We start from the raw sequence: 22723 nt of genomic DNA, 5'->3' as shown, positions 1-22723 counted from the left end.
TTTTACAGAAATGTAGAATTCATTGCATACATGAAATTTTTAAGGGTTTGTTTTTTTTACCCCAATCCTTAAGTATGGCCGTCCGTTTGCAATGGATTAAAAGACTGATCTCCAAAGTCTCTCATTTACAGTAATTATCTGGGCCACCCTAGTGTGTCCAACACTAAGGTCCCTGCCTTAGATGTAGCAGAATGATCCAAGTAACTAAAGATTACACAGATGACTTACTGATGCTTTGCCATGTGGAGAGGATGTTCCCAGTCACAGGTTCAGGGAGGAGAGTGTATAGATCTCCTTGGCTGAGTGAAGACTTCCTGAATGATGGAGCAGTCCTTCCAAAAGAGATTTTTCAGTTACTGCATGGAAGAAATAGATTGCTTAGCTCAGTCAGAGTGTGTGTTTTTTCCATAAAATAATTATGCTGTTGCTGGGTGACCTCATTAGACAGCACAGCAAAGTAAACATTTTTTACCAGTTCATTTTCTTTCCATGAATCCTGCTATACCAGTGCAGTTAGGACAAATGGATTATCTCTCCCTAACAGCAGATGGAGGCAGAGAACAGTCTTTCTTGGTGACATCATCACCACTACTTAGAGATGGTGCAGCACAGGAACAATTCCTTATTTCTTTGTTACTAAATAGATCGTAAATAGTGACATGGAGAAAAAAAAAAAAGAAATAATGTAAAAAACTTTATAATGTATGTTTGTAGAGAAAATTCTCTTACCTCTCCTTTATAGGAATAAGATAACAGAGAGTAGAACAGGAGAATAACAAAAGACTGACAGGACAGACACTGACAACAAGCCATCTTCTGTTTAATGTGGCCCAACTTCCCAGGCAGGTCCTAGACTGGTGTAGCAGGTTTCATGGAAAGAAAATTAACAGGTAAAAATGTCTTCTTCCATTTCATCCTGCTACACCGGTCCAGTCAAAACAGGTAGGAAGTGCTAAAGCCCACCTAAATTGGGAGGGAGGAAGTGAATGCTGCCTAGAGAAGACTGGCCCCAAAGGGTGCACCTTCCATGGCAAACAAGCCCAATCTATGATGCTTAGTAAAGGAAAGTAAAGACTACAAAGTCACTGTCTTACAAAAGACCACTGGTGCAATAGCAACTGCTTCCACCCAGGAAACAGACTGAACTTCAAAAGAAAGAGCACAGAACATCTCTGGCGCCTGATAACCTCTGAGCATATCTGCTGAACATATCATGCTCTTGATTCACCTTGCCAAATTAGCTTTGGAGGCTGACGCACCCTTGTGTGGGCCTCCAAACAAAACAGATAGTCTGACAGTCCCACGGGAAGGATTAGAAATCTCCAAATACCTAATAAGCATGCAACAGACATTCCTTACACTCATCTGCAGAGAAAGCTGGCAAAGAAAAAGCAGACTGAATGAGGTGGAATGCCAACATTATCTTTGGAAGAAAAGAAGGTATAGCATGAAGACATACCGAATCCAGTGCAAACCAAAGATGGATCCCTACGGGGAAAAGCCCTGAATTTCCAAAATATTCCTCACTGAACAGATTGTCACTAGGAAAAACCACTTTTAAGGAAATATCCTTTAGTGAATCCTGCTTCCAAGGCTGAAAGGGAGATAAAGATCTACCTCTCTGCACTCCGCAAAGAAAGCAGGACACATCAGGATGAGAAACTACCAAAATCCCTGAAACAGGAGTAGGCTTTACCTGGACTTTCAAAGAGCTCAAGGCTAGCCTTTCACCAAATCTAACTGGAGAAGGCTAAAATACATGGGATAATCAAACTTCAAAGGGAGAATGAGCATTCCCTGCAGCACACTTCAAAGAGGTGCCAAGTCCGAAATAAGTCAGAGAAATGGAAACTTTAGGGCCTTCAATAAGCTGTAAATCACCTAGAATGAATAATCCTTTTTCTTCAAACATGACCTTACAAGAGTATAAGATAAAATGGGGCAAGATCTTCAATAGACACCAGACTTTAATCCAACAGCCCACAAGCATCCAGGATGTGAAGAGGATGGTTGATCTGAAATTGCATAAGATCGCATACAATGGCCTTCTTGTCTATCCAGCGCCATCAGAACTGCAGTAGTACTCTCCTTTTCCATCTAATGCAAAGTTCACCCTTCCAGAGGTCAAGGCGGGAATACATATAGAAGACTGCTTGCGGGCCAAGGTGACTAAATCCCTAGGTTATCAGCTTTCTATGATGACTGAAATACTGCTGAACCATGGCATTCATGTGACATGTCATCAGATCCACTGGCATACTATCTGTTGAAAGCTTGCCCTTAGTAAAATTGATATCCAAAACCAAATCTTCTAAGATGTGGACTACACTGTTGGCCACATGAACACTCTCTTAATAAAACTTGGCCTTCATCAGCGAATTGAATAGATGAGAGTTGACATGACACCTTTGTTTCTTAAAAAAAGTAACACAAAGCAGAGTCCTTGAAATTGAAAATGTTGCTGCCATCAGGTCCAGGGGAGGACAGAACTCGCCCTTCTTTACTGCAACTAACACCAAACAAGAGTTCACATTCTGAAGTGAGAAAATCTGAGGTTGAAGCTCACTCCATTGAGACCGTGAATAGATCTGTAAGTCCTACTGTGTTGTTGGGAATTTTGGGTTTTTTTTAATGGAAACTACAAAATAAGGAAAATACTGAACTTGACCTAATCTAGAGAGAAGAAACTGGCATCACTGCCTGAAGCAGCTGAAGCCAAGAAAAAGTATCCTGAATTGCTGACTGCACAGAGACCACAGAGTAGGGGGACCCAAGAAGGCATTAGGATTAGAAGAGGCAAGCTATAGGGTATAGCCAAAGCAGAAATAAAAAAAACATCTAACACCCATGGATCCAAGGTTATCCGTAACCACATCTGGTAAAAGTTGTTGTAAGTGACCATCTACTGCCAGCATCAGAGAGCTAAGCCGCTACACTGCATTTCTGAGCACGACCTGAATCCAAAGAGCTAGACCCATCAGGCCTTTGTCTTTAGGAGCCTTGAAAGGACTGGTTCTTACCTTTAGGTTTGAAGAAACAAGGGAAGGACTGCTTTCTGGGCCTGAAACACAATGAGTCCCGGAACTAACCTCTGCTAGGTCGATAGGGAGCTCCTAACTAATTGCTTCAGCTGTGCTTCAAATAGAAACTTCCCTGCAAAGGGAAGATTGCTGAACTGAGACTCAGACCATGAATCTACCGCTCACTTGCGGCGCAAGAGAAACCTCCTGGCCACTACAGCAAAAACTACAGGACTCGAGGGAAGCCAAAGAAGTTTGAACAGGTCATCAGCCAAGTACACAGTGACGGATTCCCTTCTAGCTGACTCTTCATCTTCTGAGAACTGCTGAACCCAGCACAGGAGCATCAATGTAACCAAGCAACCATGAAAATAAATTTGGGCAGCACTGTTGAAGTAACACTTTATGCAAAAGCAGCTCAATGCTCCTGTCCTGAGAATCTTGAAGAGAAGAAATATCCTCTACGGGAATCGTGGTTCATCTAGTAATGGCTAAGATGAACATCATCCAAAGCATTGGGAGTAGGCATTGAACTTCTACTTGAGAAAGAGGATACAGCTGCTTAAATACTTTTTTCGCCTGAGACCGCTCTCCAGAGACTCCCATTCAGACAACACCATGTCCTCCATCTTATAGTGAAGAGGAAATATTAGAAGATCTGCGGCCCTCCTTGATAGTGGAGACCCCAAGCAGGAATCTCTTTAACCGTAAAAATCTCTGTGTAGCGAGGAAGCCAACTGAGTAAAGAGCAGCAAATTCATCCCCAAGAAATAAGCAAAAAATGAGGAGGCCATCTTCCATCAAGGCACAGTTGTCAGAACCTGGTAGAGCTTCCAGCTCTTCTTGCACCTCCACTGAGAAGATAACACCATTTTCTCCCTGAGACCGATACTGCGGATCTGATCAACAGGCTGAGACCCCAAGTTCACCAAAGACACTTCCTGCATCAGACCTCTGAATTGTACAGGAGGCTTGAGGCATTGAAAAATTCAGTGGAAATGCTCTTGTGCATCCTGAGACTAACTCAATGGAGCCTACTCAACCCACTTCTGCACAGGAGCAAGAACCGGGGAAGACCAAAGGCTAGCACTGTATAGAAGGCAGCGGCATCGACAAAAAGGAAACTGCAAAGGAGATAATAAACATGGCAGCTATTCCCACCAAAAGAACATTGCATCAGTCCCACTTCCCCACACTCACTCAGATTATGGGGAAAGGAAAAGACCTTCCCGCACAGTGAGAGCAATCGAGGCCAACCCTCTCGAGGCCTTGGATGGCTTCTCAGGTCCTATCCCGCTTACCACTGGCCTCACAAAGTCTCAGACTCAGTCGTACACTCAGAATCATCACGAGCTGGCTCAGCACTTCCTCCCAAAGCTGCACAAAACTGGAGCCTCTGTGTTGGCTCCAAAAACACCCTGTGAATTTACTTACCCCCACAAAGAAGCCAAACAGTTTCTTGCCTTTCCTCTGGCTCTCCTTAGCACAGCTCTACACCTTTAGTTTTTTTTCCCTCCAAACAGTTCTGGAGCAGAGGAGGAAAGGGGGAGGTCAGGAGGAGATCCTTACAAACCTGGTCAAGTGTTTGGGGGGGGGGGGGGGTGCTGAGAGAGAAGAAAAAGGTATCCTCTTCTATATCCTGAAAGAGTAAAAGAAAACGTATGCCCTAAGCTCCACCCTCTGGGATCGGGAACTATCACGGGGCTCTGGTAAAAACCAGGTGCCTTGCCCTACAAAAAATATTATCCAAGGAGCTTGCTACTCTGGTCAAAATCAGATGCCTATCTCTAGAGGAAAATTTAGTCAACGGGCTCAGTAATCTGGCTAAAACCAGGTGTCTGGTCCTAAAAAGAATTGGCCCATGCCTAAATCCCTCCACGAAGGAGACAGGCTTAAGAAAGAGTGTCCTACGTTCTGCTGGAGGTAGATAATACTGAGTTGTTCTGTGCTGTACCACCTTTAAGGTAGTGCCAATCAGTTTACCAACCCACCAGCAGATAGAGACTAAGAAGTTTTAACCGACTCTGCCCTATACCCTGAGGTGCCACCTGCAGTCCGTCAATATTTCTCTATCTCCAGCAGATGGTGGAGGTGCTCAACCCTACAGTCTGTAGTTAGTAAAAAAAAAAAAAAAAACAAAGAAGAAGCAGGGATAGCTTAGTTAGGTTTTCTTTAAAAAAAAAAAAAAAAAGGTGAGGAGGAGATTTGCTCAAGCCTCCCAGGGGGTCGGCAGGTCCCAAGGGGGCCATCCCCCTGGTAGTTGAGGCTAGAGGCACTAGGGGTTGAGGACCCTGTTGCCCTGACTGTCGACTGCCTTAGGGGTGATACTGGGGAGTCCGGCTCACTCACCTCAGGAAGACAAGCTCCGTTCCTGCACTGTCAGGTTTGAATTGTTAAAAAAAAAAAAATTAGTGGGCTTGCCTGCTGGGCAGATTCTCCATTCTCTCTGACGCAAGTTTCTTCCCCTGCGCTGCTTTTTTCTTCCCGCCACGGCCTTTCTTCAGCTGCCCCGTCCCCAGAGCTTCTGTTATGCCACTTGGAGCGGCCTGCCGTGAGTGCGGCGATGTGCGGACGCGCGTTTTGAGGACGGCCTATGTTCGGCTTGTCTCCCCAGCAGTGAGGGAGCTTTGGGAAGCACCAGAGGCGGCATTTCCAAGCTGCGCAGGGAGCCCGGGGGGTTTGGTATACCGCGTCCGGCCTCACAAGATCAGTTCCTACTGAGCGCTGGAACGAACGCCATTTTGTCGGTTTTTTGCTTTGCGGCACGAACAGCGGAGAGGGAGGAGAATTCTCCCCTCCTTTGTCCCCCGCAGAGGGCAGCCTCTGGGGGAGGTGGACCGTCGAATGATTTACCTAGGCAGACAGAAGAGAGCCCCGAGGGGTCTTCGGACTCCTCCTCCTCCTCCTCCTCTTTTTCTCCTGAATTTGTCATGCTCCTGCATAAGGCTTTTAAAGCTCGGAGGTCGGCGAAAAGGCAGTCGGGGAGTAATGCTGGACACTATTTGGAAAGTAATAGAGGCCAGACCCCTAAGAGGTCCAAACCTCTAGAAGTAACAGGGGGCCGGAAGGCTAAGCGCCCCATTCAGACCACCTTGTCTCGACCGGGGGCGGACTCCTCCTCTGAGGTTTCAAAGTCAGAGGAGCAGGATCTCAGGGGATAGCCCCCTCTGGGGGCGGATCCCAATGTCGCCCAGGATCCTTTTTCCTGTAAAGGGTCCCATGGGGTGGACAGAGATGAGCCTAAGGTGGTCCGTCTCTTCCGGAGGGATGAGTTAGGACCCCTTATCCGCGTGATCCTGGAGGAATTGGGCATTGAAAGCCCTCCGGAAGACTCTCGGATGGGGTCCGTGGATCCGGTCATGGTTGGGCTTTGAGGTCCGACCAAGTCCTTTCCCTTTTACCTGTCAGTCACTGGCTTGTTTCGGGAGTGAGACACTCCGGATTTGGGTCTCAAAGTCAGCAAGGTGATGGATAAGCTTTTACCCCCTGCCAGAAGAAGCCCTGGACCTCTTCAGAGTTCCTAAGGTGGATACGGCAGTGTCCGCTGTTACTAAAAAGGCCACCATTCTGGTGACAGGGCTGACGGCCCTCAAGGATCTCCAGGATCAAAAGCTAGAAGTTCAGCTCGAAAAGATTTTCAAGGCCGCCCTCGGAGTCCGGGCTGCTATGTGCAGCAGTTTCTCCTTAAGGGCAGGTCTACACTGGGTACAGCTATTGCAGAATAACATGTCATTGTCGGAAGAGGAGGTTGTTCAGGCGGGGCGCCTAGAAGCTGTGGTGGCCTACAGTGCGAACGCCCTTTATGACCTGTTACAGACCTCCGCTCGGATGATGGTCTCAGCAGTTTCTGCCCATCGACTGCTTTGGTTGCGGAACTGGTCTGCTGATGTCTCCTCTAAGGCCCAGTTAGGTTCTCTACCTTTTAAGGGCAAGCTGCTCTTCGGGAAGGATTTAGAGGATATGATTCAATCCTTGGGAGAGAACAAGGTGCATCATCTTCCGGAGGATAAGCCTAAGCCAAGAAGTTTTCCTTCGTCTCGATCTCATTTCCGGGGAAATCTGAGATTTCGATCCTCCCGCTCGGCAGGCTCTTCATCTCGACAGAAGGCAGGCAAACAACAGTCCTGGTCCCAGTCCTTTCGAGGGCGTCAGTTTGGCAGATCTGGGACCTCCCAAGCCGCAGGAGGAATTAAGTCAACACAATGAGGCGAGGCTGGTCCATTCCTCCGTTCCGGTAGTGGGAGGCAGGTTGTCTCTGTTTTATGAGGAATGGGCCAAACTGGCATCGGACCAGTGGGTCTTCAGCGTGATAAAACATGGCTATGCTTTAGATTTTGCTTGGTGTCCTCGAGACCGCATTCTTGTTTCCCCGTGTTCGTACAAGGAGAAACATCGGGCGGTAGGGGACACCTTGACAAGCCTTCTTGATCTCTGAGCCATTGTTCCAGTTCTGCTGGTGGAGCACCGAAGGGGCCGCTATTCCATTTACTTCGTGGTGCCCAAAAAGAAGGCACGTACCAGCCAATTCTCGATTTGAAGAGGGTCAACAAATGCCTTTGAGTTCCCCGGTTTCGCATGGAGAACCTGCGGTTGGTCATTGCATCAGTATGCAAGGGGGAGTATCTAGCATCGCTGGATCTCACGGAAGCGTATTTGCTTATTGGAATCCAAGCCGCTCACTAGAAATTCCTCAGGTTTTCCATTCTGGGTCACCATTTTCAGTTCTGCATTCTTCAAACTGCAAGATCACAATCTGCCCAGAATTTGGGACTATTTACAGATCCTCGGCTCGATGGCTTCTACTTTGGAACTGGTCCCATGGGCCTTTGCTCATATGAGACCTCTTCAGTCAGCATTGCTCTCCTGCTGGAGCCCGGTATCCGAGCTATTTCATCTTCCACTGTCTCTTACAGACTGCACGTTCCAGTCTCAATTGGTAGCTCCTTTCGGACAACTTGCGCCAGGGGGTCAGTTTGGAAGTTCCCACCTGGTCGGTGTCACCACGGAAGCCAGTCTCTCCAGCTGGGGAGCGGTGTGCCAAGGAAAGTCAGTTCAGGGCCAATGGGCTCTGGAGGAATCCCAGTGGTCGATCAATCTCCTGGAGACCAGGGCAGTGTGGTTAGCGCTACGAGCCTTTCTCCCGCTTCTACAGAGGAAATCTGTCCGGGTTCTATCGGACAATGCGACAGCAGTGGCCTATATCAATCACCAAAGGGGAACCAAGAGCCGACTGGTGGCAATGGAGGCCTAACAATTGATAAGCTGGGCGGAACAGCATCTAGCCAGCATCGCAGCCTCTCACATAGCAGGAGTGGACAATGTCCAAACCGATTTTCTCAGTCGTCACCGTCTTGATGCCGGGGAGTGGGAGCTGTCCGAGGAAGCATTCCATCTCATTTGCAGCAAGTGGTCCAGACCAAGTGTCGATTTGATGGCGATCTTCAGGAATGCCAAAGGCCCTTGTTTCTTCAGTCGGCACAGGGAGCCAATGGCGGAAGGGGTGGATGCGTTGGTCCTCGCTTGGCCAAGGCACGTCCTTCTATATGTGTTACCGTCGTGGCCTCTCATCGGCAAAGTGCTGAGGCGCTTCGAAGCTCATCCATCCGAACTGATCATAGTAGCTCCGGAATGGCCGAGACATCCATGGTTTGCAGATCTCGTAAACCTGTCAGTGGAAGGGCCCCTGTGGTTTTGGGATCTTCCAAATCTTCTGCGTCAGGTTCCCGTTTGTTTGGAAGAGGCGGATCGCTTTTGTCTTGTGGCATGGCTTTTGAGAGGCAAAGATTGATGAAGAACAAGGGTTATACTGATGCGGTCATCACTACCCTTTTGCGTTACATAAGAACATAAGAAATTGCCATGCTGGGTCAGACCAAGGGTCCATCAAGCCCAGCCCCCTGTTTCCAACAGAGGCCAAACCAGGCCACAAGAACCTGGCAATTACCCAAACACTAAGAAGATCCCATGCTACTGATGCAATTAATAGCAGTGACTATTCCCTAAGTAAACTTGATTAATAGCCGTTAATGGACTTTTCCTCCAAGAACTTATCCAAACCTTTTTTGAACCCAGCTACACTAACTGCCCTAACCACATCCTCTGGCAACAAATTCCAGAGCTTTATTGTGCATTGAGTGAAAAAGAACTTTCTCTGATTAGTCTTAAATGTGCTACTTGCTAACTTCATGGAATGCCCCCTAGGCCTTCTATTATTCGAAAGTGTAAATAACTGAGTCACATCTGCTCGTTCAAGACCTCTCATGATCTTAAAGACCTCTATCATATCCCCCCTCCGCCATCTCTTCTCCAAGCTGAACATCCCTAACCTCTTCAGCCTTTCCTCATAGGGGAGCTGTTCCATCCCCTTTATCATTTTGGTTGCCCTTCTCTGTACCTTCTCCATTGCAACTATATCTTTTTTGAGATGCGGTGACCAGAATTCTACACAGTATTCAAGGTGCGGTCTCACAATGGAGCGATTATAGAGGCATTATGACATTTTCCGTTTTAACCATTCCCTTCCTAATAATTCCTAACATTCTGTTTGCTTTTTTGACTGCTGCAGCACACTGAGCCGACGGTTTTAAAGTATTATCCACTATGATGCCTAGAACTTCTTCCTGGGTGGCAGCTCCTAATATGGAACCTAACATCGTGTAACTACAGCAAGGGTTATTTTTCCCTATAAGCAACACCTTGCACTTGTCCACATTAAATTTCATCTACCATGTAGATGCCCAATCTTCCACTCTGCAAGGTCCTTCTGTAATGTATCAGTCTGCTTGTGATTTAACTACTCTAAATAATTTTGTATCATCTGCAAATTTGATAACCTCACTCGTCGTATTCCTTTCCAGATCATTTATATATATATTGAAAAGCACCGGTCCAAGTACAGATCCCTGAGGCACTCCACTGTTTACCCTTTTCCACTGAGATAATTGACCATTTAATCCTACTCTCTGTTTCCTGTCTTTTAACCAGTTTGTAATCCATGAAAGGACATCGCCTCCTATCCCATTACTTTTTATTTTTTGTAGAAGCCTCTCATGAGGGACTTCGTCAAATGCCTTCTGAAAATCCAAATACACTTCATCTACCGGTTCACCTTTATCCACATGTTTATTAACCCCTTCAAAAAAAATGAAGCAGGAAAACTTTCACTTCTTTAGCTTATGTCAGAGTGTGGAGGGTCTTTGAGTCTTGGTGTGTAGACCGTAAGGTGGATCCTACTCGAGCTCTGGTGCCCGATATATTATCTTTCCTGCAGGCTGGCCAAGTTAAAGGCCTCTCCTGTAGCTCTTTACGGGTATAGGTAGCGGCCCTCAAAATACGAGGTGTATCCTTGGCTGCAGATCCGAACGTGGCGCGATTTCTCCTAGGGGCAAAACGCCTGTGTCCTCCGGTCAGGAATCCTTGTCCATCGTGGAGTTTAAATTTTGTCCTCCGAGTTCTATGTGCGGCACCTTTTGAACTATTAAAACGGGCGACGCTAAAAGATCTTACCTTAAAGGTGGTTTTTCTTGTGGCTATTTCTTCAGCTCGCCAGGTGTCTGAGCTCCAGGCTTTATCTTGCAGGGAGCCATTTCTAAGAATTATGGATTCGGGGGTCTCTTTACGGACAGTTCCTTCCTTTCTTCCAAAAGTGGTATCGGCCTTTCACTTGAATCAGTCGATAGAACTCCCGTCTTTTCCAGTCTTGAACTGCTCTGATCCCCAAGATAGGGATCTGAGGAAACTGGACGTATGCCGTGTTCTGTTACGTTATTTGGATGTTACCAATAGCTTCCGTATGTCGGATCATCTTTTTGTCCTTTGGAGTGGTCCCAAAAGAGGATACAAGGCGTCTAGGGTTACGATTGCCCGCTGGTTGAAGGAGGCTATTAGTTCAGCCTACTTGCTTCATGGTCGGCTGCTTCCGGTCATTCTTAAAGCGCATTCTACGCGTTCGCAGGCAGCCTCATGGGTGGAGTGTCAGCAAATTTTCTCCGCAGGAAATTTGTAGAGCTGCTACTTGGAAGTCTTTGCACACCTTTTCTAGACATTACCGATTGGACGTTCAGGCCCCAGGATCTGGAGGGTTTAAAGTATTGAACGAGTGGGACTCTCAGGGTCCTACCCTGTGTAGAGGAGCTCTGGTACTTCCCAGGAGTCTGGACTGATCTGGGTATGTACAGGGAAAGGAAAATTGGTTCTTACCTGCTAATTTTCATTCCTGTAGTACCACTGATCAGTCCAGAATCCCACCCTTCTTTTCAGCATGAAGATAACAGAGAATCCACTCGTTCAATACTTCTTTATATTCTCTGCAGACAAGTTCTCCACAGTTTTTCAAAGTTTTCAAGGCTCCTACTTGGGTTTAGTGAGCAGGATTTTTATCACCAGTCATAGCCGGTATGGAGTTCACAATGTTGTGGTTAATTAGAGTAAGAGGTTCTGCTTTGATACAACGAAAAACTGACGGTCTGTAGATGGCACCTCAGGGTATAGGGCAGAGTCAGGCAAAACTTCTCTGTCTCCATCTGCTGGTGGGGAGGCAAAACTCAGGAGTCTGGACTGATCCATGGTACTACAGGAATGAAAATTAGCAGGTAAGAACTAATTTTCCTTTCTCTGCCTCCATCTGCTGGTAGGAGGACATAATTCACTTGTCTCAACTGGACTGGTGTAGCAGAATGAAATGGAAAAACTCGTTATTTGGCATGCATGGAGAATGGAAACATAAAAACATGACAGAAAAAAGTCTGTATGGCTCATCTAGTCTGTCCATCTTTTCAATTAATTTAGTATTATAATTCCCATCACTTCCTTCAAGATCCCCTGTATTTATCCTATGCTTTTTTGAATTCAAATACTGCTTTTGTCTCTAGTGGTTAACCAAATATACAAATATGCCTGCTATCTTGAGATAGCTTCCTGGTTCCTTATCCACAGGCCGATACAGTAAAGCGCGGCCGCGGTTACCCTGCTTCTAACCCTCCTTGTACCCACAATTTGGCCGCGTAAGTCCAACCCGCGATTCACTATCCCTTTTAACCCATCCTTACCGCTTCTTTAAATTAACGGGTAACCCTTTCCGCCCGTGGCATGTATATGATATGTAAACGATCGGATTAGCTATTCCCTCCCATACAGTAACATGCGCCACGATTATCGCCTTTTTAACCTGCAGTTTTGCCGCGTGTTTAACCTGCTAATTTACCGCCTACCCTTACCCCTGCGTTAGTGTGGAGCGTCAGGTCAGAGAGACGAAATTTCACGGGCAAACGACCCCCTCACCCCCCCCCCCCCCGCTGGGACAAGACCTTTAAAGGAGCCAGGATCGGGCAAACTTTCCCCCAGCCCCCGCTCACCTGCCCTGGTCGCATCCATGGGGTGCCTGTCCCCCGTGCGGGCGCGCTGACAGCTCCGGAGCAGGAAGGAAGGACCTGTTGTTTCCAAGCATAACCTAAACTCTTGCCTGCCCAACCTAAAATCCAACGCACCGGGAAAGCCACTCTTCAGATCGCGACTAATCCCATCACTGGAAGGACGAAAGATTTTTTTAAGCGTCCCAGTTCCTCTCTCCACTATGTCAATGCATGCTCCTTTCCACTGCAATGCGAACAGTATTCTGAAAAATAACTTTCAAACCCAGGGTGGTGGAGCATTGTTGTGCTTAATAAAACCTGCACTCAACAGGATGGGGCAAACTTTCCCCCAGCCCCCGCTCACCTGCCCTGGCCGCGTCCATGGGTGCCGGTCTCCGGAGCAGCCCCAGTCCTCTCTCCCCTCCTCCCGGGGGCAGCCGGCGGCGAGAGCGGTTTTCAGCAGGCCCGGGGCGGATCGGGCGCTCCCCATGCGAGGCGGCTTCCAGCAGCCCCCGCCGGCGAGGGTGCATGAACGCACTCCGTGACCTGAGCGCCCGGCTGGACATCCGAGGCCGCGGCATGCGCTCATTCACCATCGCCGGCGAGGGCTGCTGGAAGCCGCCTCGCATGGGGAGCGCCTGATCCGCCCCGGGCTGCTGAAGCCGCTCTCGCCGCCGGCTGCCCCCGGGAGGAGGGGAGAGAGGACTGGAGCTGCTCTGGAGACCGGCACCCATGGATGCGGCCAGGGCAGGTGAGCGGGGGCTGGGGGAAAGTTTGCCCGATCCTGTTGAGTGCAAGTTTTATCAAGCACAACAATGCTCCACCACCCTGGGTTTGAAAGTTATTTTTCAGAATACTGTTCGCATTGCAGTGGAAAGGAGAATGCATTGACATAGCGGAGAGAGGAACTGCGACGCTTAAAAAAAATCTTTCGTCCTTCCAGTGATGGGATTAGTCACGATCTGAAGAGTGGCTTTCCCGGTGCGTTGGATTTTAGGTTGGGCAGGCAAGAGTTTAGGTTATGCTTGGAAACAACAGGTCCTTCCTAATACGTTTTTCTTTTGTTCTGATTTGATTGTATTTTTTTCCCCTAGGGGAATTGTCTTGCTAAATCATGACCCTTGCTGTTAATGGCCAGCTGATACTGCTCTGAGCCTTTTCTTTTGCTTAAAGTTGGGATCCAACTTTACCTGACATTTGGGATCCAACTTTACCTGACATTTGAAATGACAGGTACCAGCGCACCCAGGATACTGTGTAGGTGCTGTATAGCGCTCTATACAGTAAAATGGATTGCGCTTCTTAGATGCGCTTTGGACGTGGCTTACATTTGCATGCCATTTAAATACTGTATCGAGTGGTATGTGATCCGAACTGTGCGCGTGGCAAACGAGCGGGCGCCCGGCACTGCCACACTTTTTCTACCGCGTCCTTACTGTATCAGCCTGCAGGGAACAGGAGGGGAGGGGTGAAGCTGGAGAGTACACAACACAGAGCAGAGCAGAAAAAACTATTCTTCTCCTTAATCCAGCCCCTCTCCTCCTATCACTTCTCCCCTCCTCTCATTTCCCTTTCAGAAGTGGACAGAAATGGACAGAAATGTTACAGTTTTCCCATATTTTGATAAGCATTCTATTTAAACCTTTTCAGCAGCAGTAAAAAAAAAAAAAAAAATGGCTAGATGCCAGTTAGTTGAGCTTCTAGGTGGGTTGAGTGCTGGATGATGGTGCTTTTACTCTAGTTGTCTTGTGTTGTATGGTGGCATTTCCAGAAAGAACACATCCTGAGCATGGTATTCCATTGTTACTCTTCAGTAGCTGAATGTTTCAAAATAAGGTCAAGCAAGTTAGGCATTGACTAGAAATCACAACACATGGCCACTCAAAAAAAAAAAAAGTGATGGTATTAGTTTTGTACAGTGACTCACCATGGTTGGAGGCACTTTTAACATGGGGTATACAGACAGATCATACAATAACTCCGTGTCCTTTGACTAACAACGGGTTTTGGTCCTGCAGGATTTTTCAGCACCTCATGTGATAATGTACACGGAGAAGGACTTTGGTGATAAAGGTTCCAATATAAATGTGCTGGGGATTGTTTCCAACCTGGATGACACTGGATATGGAGTGAAGACGCGTTCCATTAATGTGCTAAGTGGCGTGTAAGTGGCCTGCTGCTTTAATTTGATTTTTAAAGTATATTCTCCTGAGTTTTTCTATTTCATTTTTCTTCAGTGTGGTAGAGGTGGGGCCTGATTTTAGCCTGTCTGGTCTGGGCAGCAGATGTACTAGAGGTAACTATGCATAGTACCCTACATCAGTGGTTCTCAACCTTTTTTCTATGATGACACACCTGACAGATGATGCTCATGTGCGTGACACATTGCACACTACATTTAACAGCTATATTAAAAAAAAAAAAAAATCCTGGATATTTTATTGTTGAAAATGATGCAGGAGAAAGATAACATATATTCTTTAATTTCAATAACTGCTTGTAAAATTTCATTATTAAATGTTATTTTTTCACAAAAAGTTTAATCTTTGCTTACTGCATCAGTGAGAAATCTGGGACTGATATCCATATGCAGCACACAGTTCTTGATACAGACAAACTCTCATGCAATTCACTGTCAACCTCAGTTTTGACCTTTTTTGGAGTTTATACGGAGCAGAGTTAGGAAATTTCGCCTTTCAACTCACTATACAAAAAATATTTTCAAATTCTGGTATCCCCTCAGTAACAGTACTTCAAAATCTCTTCACTTTCAGCCACTTTGTGAAATAACATGAAAATCTGCTAAAAAGGCATTGAGAAATTATATCACATACTAGCCATACCATAAGAGTACTAAAATCCAGTACTTGAAAGGCAACAACTTAACTTATGAAAAAGCAAGACTGCAAATATAGAACACAGTGCACTTACTATTGGAGAAACAAAGCAAGCCAGACTGCTCTAGATTCCTATATCCAGTTAACAGAATCCCTCACCTCTGTCAAACATGCAGAATGCACACTGACTCTTATCAATAGGTGAGTGGGCATACAATGCGGTCTGTTATTTTTTTATCTTTCTTTATGAGTAGATCCGATCTTTTATGTTTTAATGCTTTCACATAACCTCTTTCTACATGTTTCATTGGGTATTCTTTGTCTATAAATCTTTGTTTCATTTCAATTGATCTTTCGTAAAATGTGGATTCTATAGCACAAAGTCTCCGTAGTCTTAAAAACTGTGAATACGGTAGGTTTTTCAGCAATGATTTGTTGTGACAGCTCTTGTAATGTAATAATTTATTAGTATCCGTTGGCTTCCTATAGATGTCTGTAACGAACACACCTTTTCTTAAACTAATCTGAATATCTAGAAATGGAATAGATTCTTTATTAAAATTCATAGTGAATCTCAAGTTCAGGACAAAGGAGGAATCCGGGCAGTGCTCGAAGACAAATCCTGCCGGAAGAGGACTCCAGCCACCAGGAAACGGACACTGGATTGATACGGATTTACTCCCATCAGCTGGAGTCGAGGTCCGGGGCGAGCGAGTTGAACCAGGAGCTTGAGGACTGACGGTACTTCAGGATTAGGATTCGTAACATCAGGGCTGGAATGTAGGGCATCGGATATGAATGGGCACCGGTACCTCGGGACATCAGGGGACTTCTAGAGAGGAGGACCACAGGGATGACTGGAACATGACGGATGAAGACATCAGGAGACAGATGTCTGGACATCCGGAAACAAGGAGATGTCTGGATATGGAGACACGGAGACATCAGGACATCTGAACACAAGAGGATGGGATCCGTTGCGAGACCAGGACATGGAACGAAGATCAAGACGAAAGTTCAGGAACCATGGACGAAGACGACAAGGAACAGAGTGATTTGAAGAAGTGAAGGATCATGGAGGACTTCTGGAAGGAAGAGCTGGAACTGAAGATCCAGGAGAGGTCTGACTCCATGACCAACTCCTTGTGAAGGCGAAGACTGATTGAAGGCTGAGCCCTTTTGTAGGGCTGAAGAAGAAATGCCTAGAGGATGTCAGCAGGAGGAACCTAGGAAGACAGCCCACTACTGCCGCGCGCCTAGGAAGAGGCAGGACCTTGGAGAGCGACGTCCTGCAGAGAAGGAGAAGGCAGGTCCCGATGAGAGCAGCTCCCTGCCGCGAAAAACAGAAGATGATGGCAGCTTCCAGGCCGCCTGAAGAGAAGCTCCGGAGTGGCCTCCACGCCGTAGAAGAGGACCCGGATGATGGCGGCCTCCAGGCCACAGAAGAAGGACGTTGGCGGCGGCCTAGCCGTGAAGAGCCAGAGGCGGCGGAGCCCAGGCCGCAGAGGAAGCAGTGGAGTCAGCGGCGGCGTCGAGGACTGCCTCCTGGCTACGGAAGAGGTGGTGCTGACAATGGCCTCCAGGCCGAGGAGAAAGAAGGCCTCGGCGGCGGCCTAGCCACAAAGAGGAGCATCAGCGGTGGCTGGCCCGCCACATGAAGAGTGACGATGTCGGCAGCAATGGCGGCCTCCAGGCCTTATAAGGACCCAGACAGTGGTGGCTCCTTGCCGCGGGGAAACGGTGGACTGACGGCGGCCTCCAGGCAGTCAGTGGCAGTGGCTCCAGCGATGTTGGGAGGCTGGCAGAAGAAGGGAAGGGGCTGCTTGTGAGAGAGTCTCACAAGCAGAATCACAACACCTGCTCCACTGCCTTATTTAAATCGATTAAGGAAGACATTGCATTGCCCATAGCAAACATTGTTAACTCCTTGTTATCCTCTGGTTCTCTTCCATGCTCACTTAAAAAAAAAAAAAAAAAAAAGGCCATGATTACTCCAATACTGAAGAATCAGAGCAATGAGTCTCAAGATTATAGCAGCTTTTGCCCCATATCTGCTTTACCATTAGTCACAAAAATCATTGAATTTGCAATTCTAAAACAACTTTTAGAATACCTGGACCAACATTCCATTTTAAATCAATACCAATTCAGCTTTCGTTCATACCACAGCACTGAAACACTCCTTCTGTCCTCCACTGATATTCTATACCATAGCTTTGACTCCAAAATGTCTTATTTATACATCTTCCTAGATCTGTCTGCAGCTTTTGACACCATTAACCCTGATGTATTGCTTTCACGTCTATCCAATATTGGCATAGCTAACAATGTTCTACTATGGTTTAAATCCTATCTCTCTAATAGAACACAGTCATCATCAGCTCTGATTCCTTCACCTGGTACTCATTAAATACTGGTGTACCTCAGTGATCTGCACTCTCGGCAACCGTGTTAATATTTACCTCTCTCCATTATGTCAACTTCTGTCTACCTTGGTGTCTCCTACCATATATATGCTGACGACAAACAATTTTTTTTCCCCACACGTCATGACTGGGGTTCTACAGTACAATTTCTCACCCTTTGTTTAACTTATATCAAAACATGGTTGTTTCACCACAAACTTAGCTTAAACTTATAAAAAACAGAAATCATGATTCTAGGACGTCCTTTTTTCAATAATATACCAACACACATTTCTGTCGAAAATATTAACATCAATGTCACCAACAAAGCCAGGAATCTTGGCGAATATTTCTATCCTAAACTTAACAAGCAATCTCACATTCAAATCTGTTGTTAAAACCTCTTTTTACCAAATTTGTTTATTAAAACATATTAAACCACTCCTAGAACATGAAGCTTTTTGGACAGTCTTACAATCTATGTGTACTTATTGGTTTAAACTACTGTAATGCTCTTTACGTAGGTCTTCCGACTACACCATTTCGATTGCTTCAACTCTTACAAAACACTGCTGCTAGGCTACTCTCCGGGAGCAAATCATTTGATCATATCACCCCTGTTCTATATAATCTTCACTGGCTACCCATTACCTGGTGCATCCAGTATAAACTGCTAACTATTATTCACAACTTCACAATAAAAATTGCTGGTTTTCCTCCACTTTACACTTATACACTCCTTCTCATGCTCTAAGATCTCAAAATCAAATGCTATTACAGGTATCTTCACCAAAATCCAACAGGCTTGTTACTACCTGTGAAAGATCATTTTCTATTGCAAGCCCTATCATCTGGAACACTCTTCCTGCTCACATCCAGCTCATTACTGATACCAAAGAATTTTAAAAAGCAGTTAAAACACAGCTTTTCAAGTCTGCTTTCTCTGATTTGTGAGACACTTAATTTCACAAATCTTCTTGTATAGAATTATTTTTCATTTTCATTTCTCCGTTGAATCCTTGCCCCATTTTATTTAGCCAGTATTGTTTTTATTTTTGTTTACTTTTATTTTATTACTATTTGTATATGTTTCTTATTGGATTATTTTATTGTTTATTTTAATATGGCTTATTAATAATTTTATGTATGTTCCTTTATAAACTGCTCTGAACCTTGGAGGATGCGGTATATAAGAACTTTTAAATAAATAGATAAATAAATTACAATCAGATTGTCTAGCGAAAACATTTTCTGTACTAGTGATGATGTCCATGATATCATGCCCCATGTCAGGTTTGCACTCTGGAAACGGGATTTTGCTTATATTTTACTGCAATAAACAGTTGCTATGTTGTATAGGTGAAAAGAAGGGTTATGAATGAGAATGGGGCATGAGATGCTGCCGCTGCAGGAAGTTGATAAGGAAGTAAGATATGACATCAGTGACTTCTCTAATTATGATGGTGCCCTCTTTTTTTACCTGCATTGCATATTATAGTTTTATTTAAGAACCTAAAAATGAAATCCAATTTTGGTACGATTGCACAACTGTGTTTGGCATTACCTTTTACAGCTTACATGATTACTGTATTGCTGTAAAGGGAGTTTCCCTGTCAAGAGTGTGACATTAGGGAAAAGGTTAATTTTGGAGTCTTCAGGAGTTGGTGGTGACATAAATATTTATACCAGGATGAAGAGTGCTCTGATTTGCATAATTTATCCCCAAATGTGTTTCCCTGCCTGGACTCTAGAAATCTTTATATACCCCTTTGGAAAAAAAACAACCCATTGAAAGCAGGGCTGGACTTAAGATTTTGATGCTCATAGACTGAATGATAGAATGGGGGAAGGGAGCCAGAGTGCCATGGCAGCACTGGCCCATAACCTTAAGGTAAGCAGGCTGTTCTTTGCCTCAGCGCACTTACCTGTATTGCTTGTGCCTAAATCTGGGTCTGATTGAAGGGAAGTGATGACAGCTAACTTATCTGGCTATTTTTGTCTTCTCTTGCAGATGGGTAGCGTATGAGGGCCCCGACTTTACCGGGGAGCAGTATATCCTTGAGAAAGGCATGTATTCCAGCTTTGAAGACTGGGGAGCCAAGGATTGTAGGATTTCTTCCATTCAGCCTGTGGTTCTGGTATGGAAATGTACATGTATTGTGTTTGTGTCAACATCTTCCTCATTAAAGCCTAATGTGCTGTAATAATTAGGACTGTAATATAGTTTTATAGAATCACCAAAAGGACAGGAAGGGATCTCAAGAGGTCATCTGGTTTGTCCTCCTTCCAGGTTAAATCCCAGGCAAAAGTTGATGTAATCAGTTCTTAAAAATGCTCAGTGATAGAGATTTTTCCCTGTACGTACCCGGATCAGTCCAGATCCTGGGTTTTGCGCCCCCCCCCCCCCCCCCCCCAGCAGATAGAGACAGAGAAGTTTTCAAAACAAAACTCCTTATCTTTGTTGCTGTATTATGTTAATTTACAATTTAAATCATTATTGTTCTATGTTACCTATTATGTTCCTCGATATCTGATTTGCTTATTCTTATTTTCACCACGTTCCATGTAAACAGATATGATGTGCCAACGAATATCGGTATATAAAAGCTTTTAAATAAATAAATAAATAAATAGGATGGTGCCACCTACAGTGCGGCAGTATTTCTCTGTCTCCAGCAGATGGTGGAGGTGCAAGGCCTATTTTTTACAGAATTGAATTTTAGCTTTCTCAGGCCCAGTGCCCGATGCCTCCCTCATCTGTGTGCCATGCATGTGGCTTGGCCCGCGCACATCTTTCTCAGGAGGGGCTGTGCTCAGCGTGTCTTCCCGAGGGGGGGGGGGGGGAGGGATCCTCCAGGGCCGCGAAAATGGTTAAAGGCAAGACTGCCCGAGCTCCTTCAATGTTAGCGGCACTGAGATCAGTTGAGGCAGATCTTTTCCCGCTGAGCGCGGGAACGGAGGCCATTTTGGAGTCTTTTAGATCAGTGACTCGTGCAGCTATGGGGGAGGGGATTCTCCCGCCTCCTCTCTCTGCTCAGTCAGGGTTTCCTGGAAAGAGTAAACCTTTACAGCCTCTCTCACCTGCAATGGAGTATAGCCCCAAGGGGGCTTCTGACTCCTCCTTCTCTTTCTCCTTCTCCTCGGAGTTTATTTTATTTCTCCATAAGGCTTTTAAAGCCAGCAGGGAAGGGAAGATGCAGGCTGGGGGTAAAACTTCCTCTAATGGTCTTAAGTCTCTTTCTTGAAAGCGGTCTAAGTCTAAGGGAGTCTCTGGGTCTTCCAAAGCTAAGTGCCCTTTGCGTACAGGGGCTCATCAGACCAATACTGATTCCACGGGTCAGGATACGGACCCAGGGGACCAGGACGCAGTGCAAGCCTCCGATGGGGGTGGATACAGACCCTGATCAACATCCACAGGATCCAGCACGAGGCTCTCACATTGTGGAAGGAGATGACCCTAAGGTGGTCTGTCTGTTTAGGAGGGGAGGAGTTGGCTCCGCTTATACCTGCCATACTCGGAGAGCCTAGGCATAGATGGGCCGCCAGAGGAGTCCAGGCTAGGGGCCATGGACCCAGTGTTGTTGGGTCTGAGGGGCCTGGCTACTTCCTTTCCTTTTCATTTTGCTGCCATGGACTTGCTATATAGAGAATGGGATACCCCGGATCTGGGATTGAAAGTTAGCAAGGCTATGGATAAGCTATATCCTCTTCCGGAGGAAGCAACTGACATACTGCGGGTGCCCAAGGTGGATGCAGCGGTGTCCGCAGTCACCAAAAGGACCACAATCCCGGTTACGGGTGCTACAGCCCTGAAGGACCTGCAGAATAGAAAGTTGGAGCTGAAGCTCAAGAAAATTTTTGAAGTCTTGGTACTGGGAGTGCGGGCAGCTATGTGCAGCAATTTTGCCTTACGAGCGGGCCTTCGCTGGGTTCAGCAGTTACAGGCTAATGCTGGTCTTTCCGATTCAGAAGCACAGCAAGCAGGGTGTCTGGAAGCGTCGATCGCTTATAGTGCGGATGCACTTTATGATCTGTTACGGACTTCGGCCGCATCCATGGTGTCGGCGGTCCTGTGGTTAAGAAACTGGTCGGCAGATATTTCCTCCAAGGCTCCTGTGGTTAAGAAACTGGTTGGCAGATGTTTCCTCCAAGGCTCAGCTGGGGTCATTGCCTTTCAAGGGTAAATTGCTTTTTGGCAAGGACCTCGAGGATATGATTCAATCCCTGTGGGAGAACAAGGTTCACCAACTGCCAGAGGATAGGCCCAAGTCGAGGGGCTCCTTTTCTTCACGGTCTCAATTCAGAGGGAATCGGAAATTTCGTCCGTCCGGAGCTCCAGCTTCTTCCTTTCGGCAAGCGTCTGGTCGCCAACAGTCCTGATCTCAGCCCTTTCGTGGCTGATGCTTTGGCAGAACTGGGGCTACCCAGTCCGCATCTGGGGCCAAGTCTTCCCAATGAAGGGACGCCGACCGATTCCTCGGTTCCAGCTGTCGGGGGAAGATTGTCCCTGTTTTACGAGGAATGGGTCAAGGTGACGTGGGACCAGTGGGTCCTTACTGTGATAAATCAAGGCTACGCTTTAGATTTTTCACACCGCCTTCCGGAGCGGTTTCTGGTCTCCCCATGTGGTTACGAAGAGAAATGACAGGCAGTACAAGATACCTTGCAACGCCTTCTGCAACTCGGCGCCATCAGCCTGGTTTTTCAGGTGGAGCAACGAAAAGGGCGTTATTCCATTTACTTCGTAGCCCCCAAAAAAGAGGGGTCCTTCTGACCCATTCTGGATTTGAAGTGCGTAAACCGCTGCCTCAGGGTGCCACGTTTTCGCATGGAGATGTTACGGTCAGTCATTGCCTCGGTAAGGAAAGGAGAGTTTCTGGCGCAACTGGACCTAACGGAAGCGTATCTTCACATAGGCATTTGGGCCGATCACCAGAAGTTTCTGAGGTTCTCTGTGATGGGTCACCATTTTCAGTTTTGAGCTTTGCCCTTTGGTCTTGCCACTGCTCGCAGACCGTTTACCAAGGTAAATGTTATGGTGGTGGCTCATTTGCGCAGAGAGGGGTTCCTAGTGCATCCATACCTGGATGACTGGCTAAATCGGGTAAAGT

At 46.3% G+C, this 22723-nt stretch overlaps 1 protein-coding gene across 4 annotated transcripts in view; it reads left to right on the top strand.

The window, feature by feature from the left end:
* The window catches only part of CRYBG1 (crystallin beta-gamma domain containing 1), a 479364-nt gene that overhangs the window by 358992 nt on the left and 97649 nt on the right, over positions 1-22723 (top strand). For all 4 annotated transcript variants that reach the window (XM_029595327.1, XM_029595329.1, XM_029595328.1 and 1 more), the window contains 2 exons: positions 14389-14534; positions 19624-19750. In XM_029595327.1, coding sequence (XP_029451187.1) covers positions 14389-14534; positions 19624-19750 — 273 coding nt within the window. The remainder of the gene's footprint in view (positions 1-14388; positions 14535-19623; positions 19751-22723) is intronic.

The sequence above is a fragment of the Rhinatrema bivittatum genome, chromosome 3 (assembly GCF_901001135.1).
Source record: "Rhinatrema bivittatum chromosome 3, aRhiBiv1.1, whole genome shotgun sequence".
NCBI lineage: Eukaryota > Metazoa > Chordata > Amphibia > Gymnophiona > Rhinatrematidae > Rhinatrema > Rhinatrema bivittatum.
The sequence above is the reverse complement of the archived record's forward strand: the minus strand, read 5'-3'. Positions and strand labels throughout refer to the sequence as shown.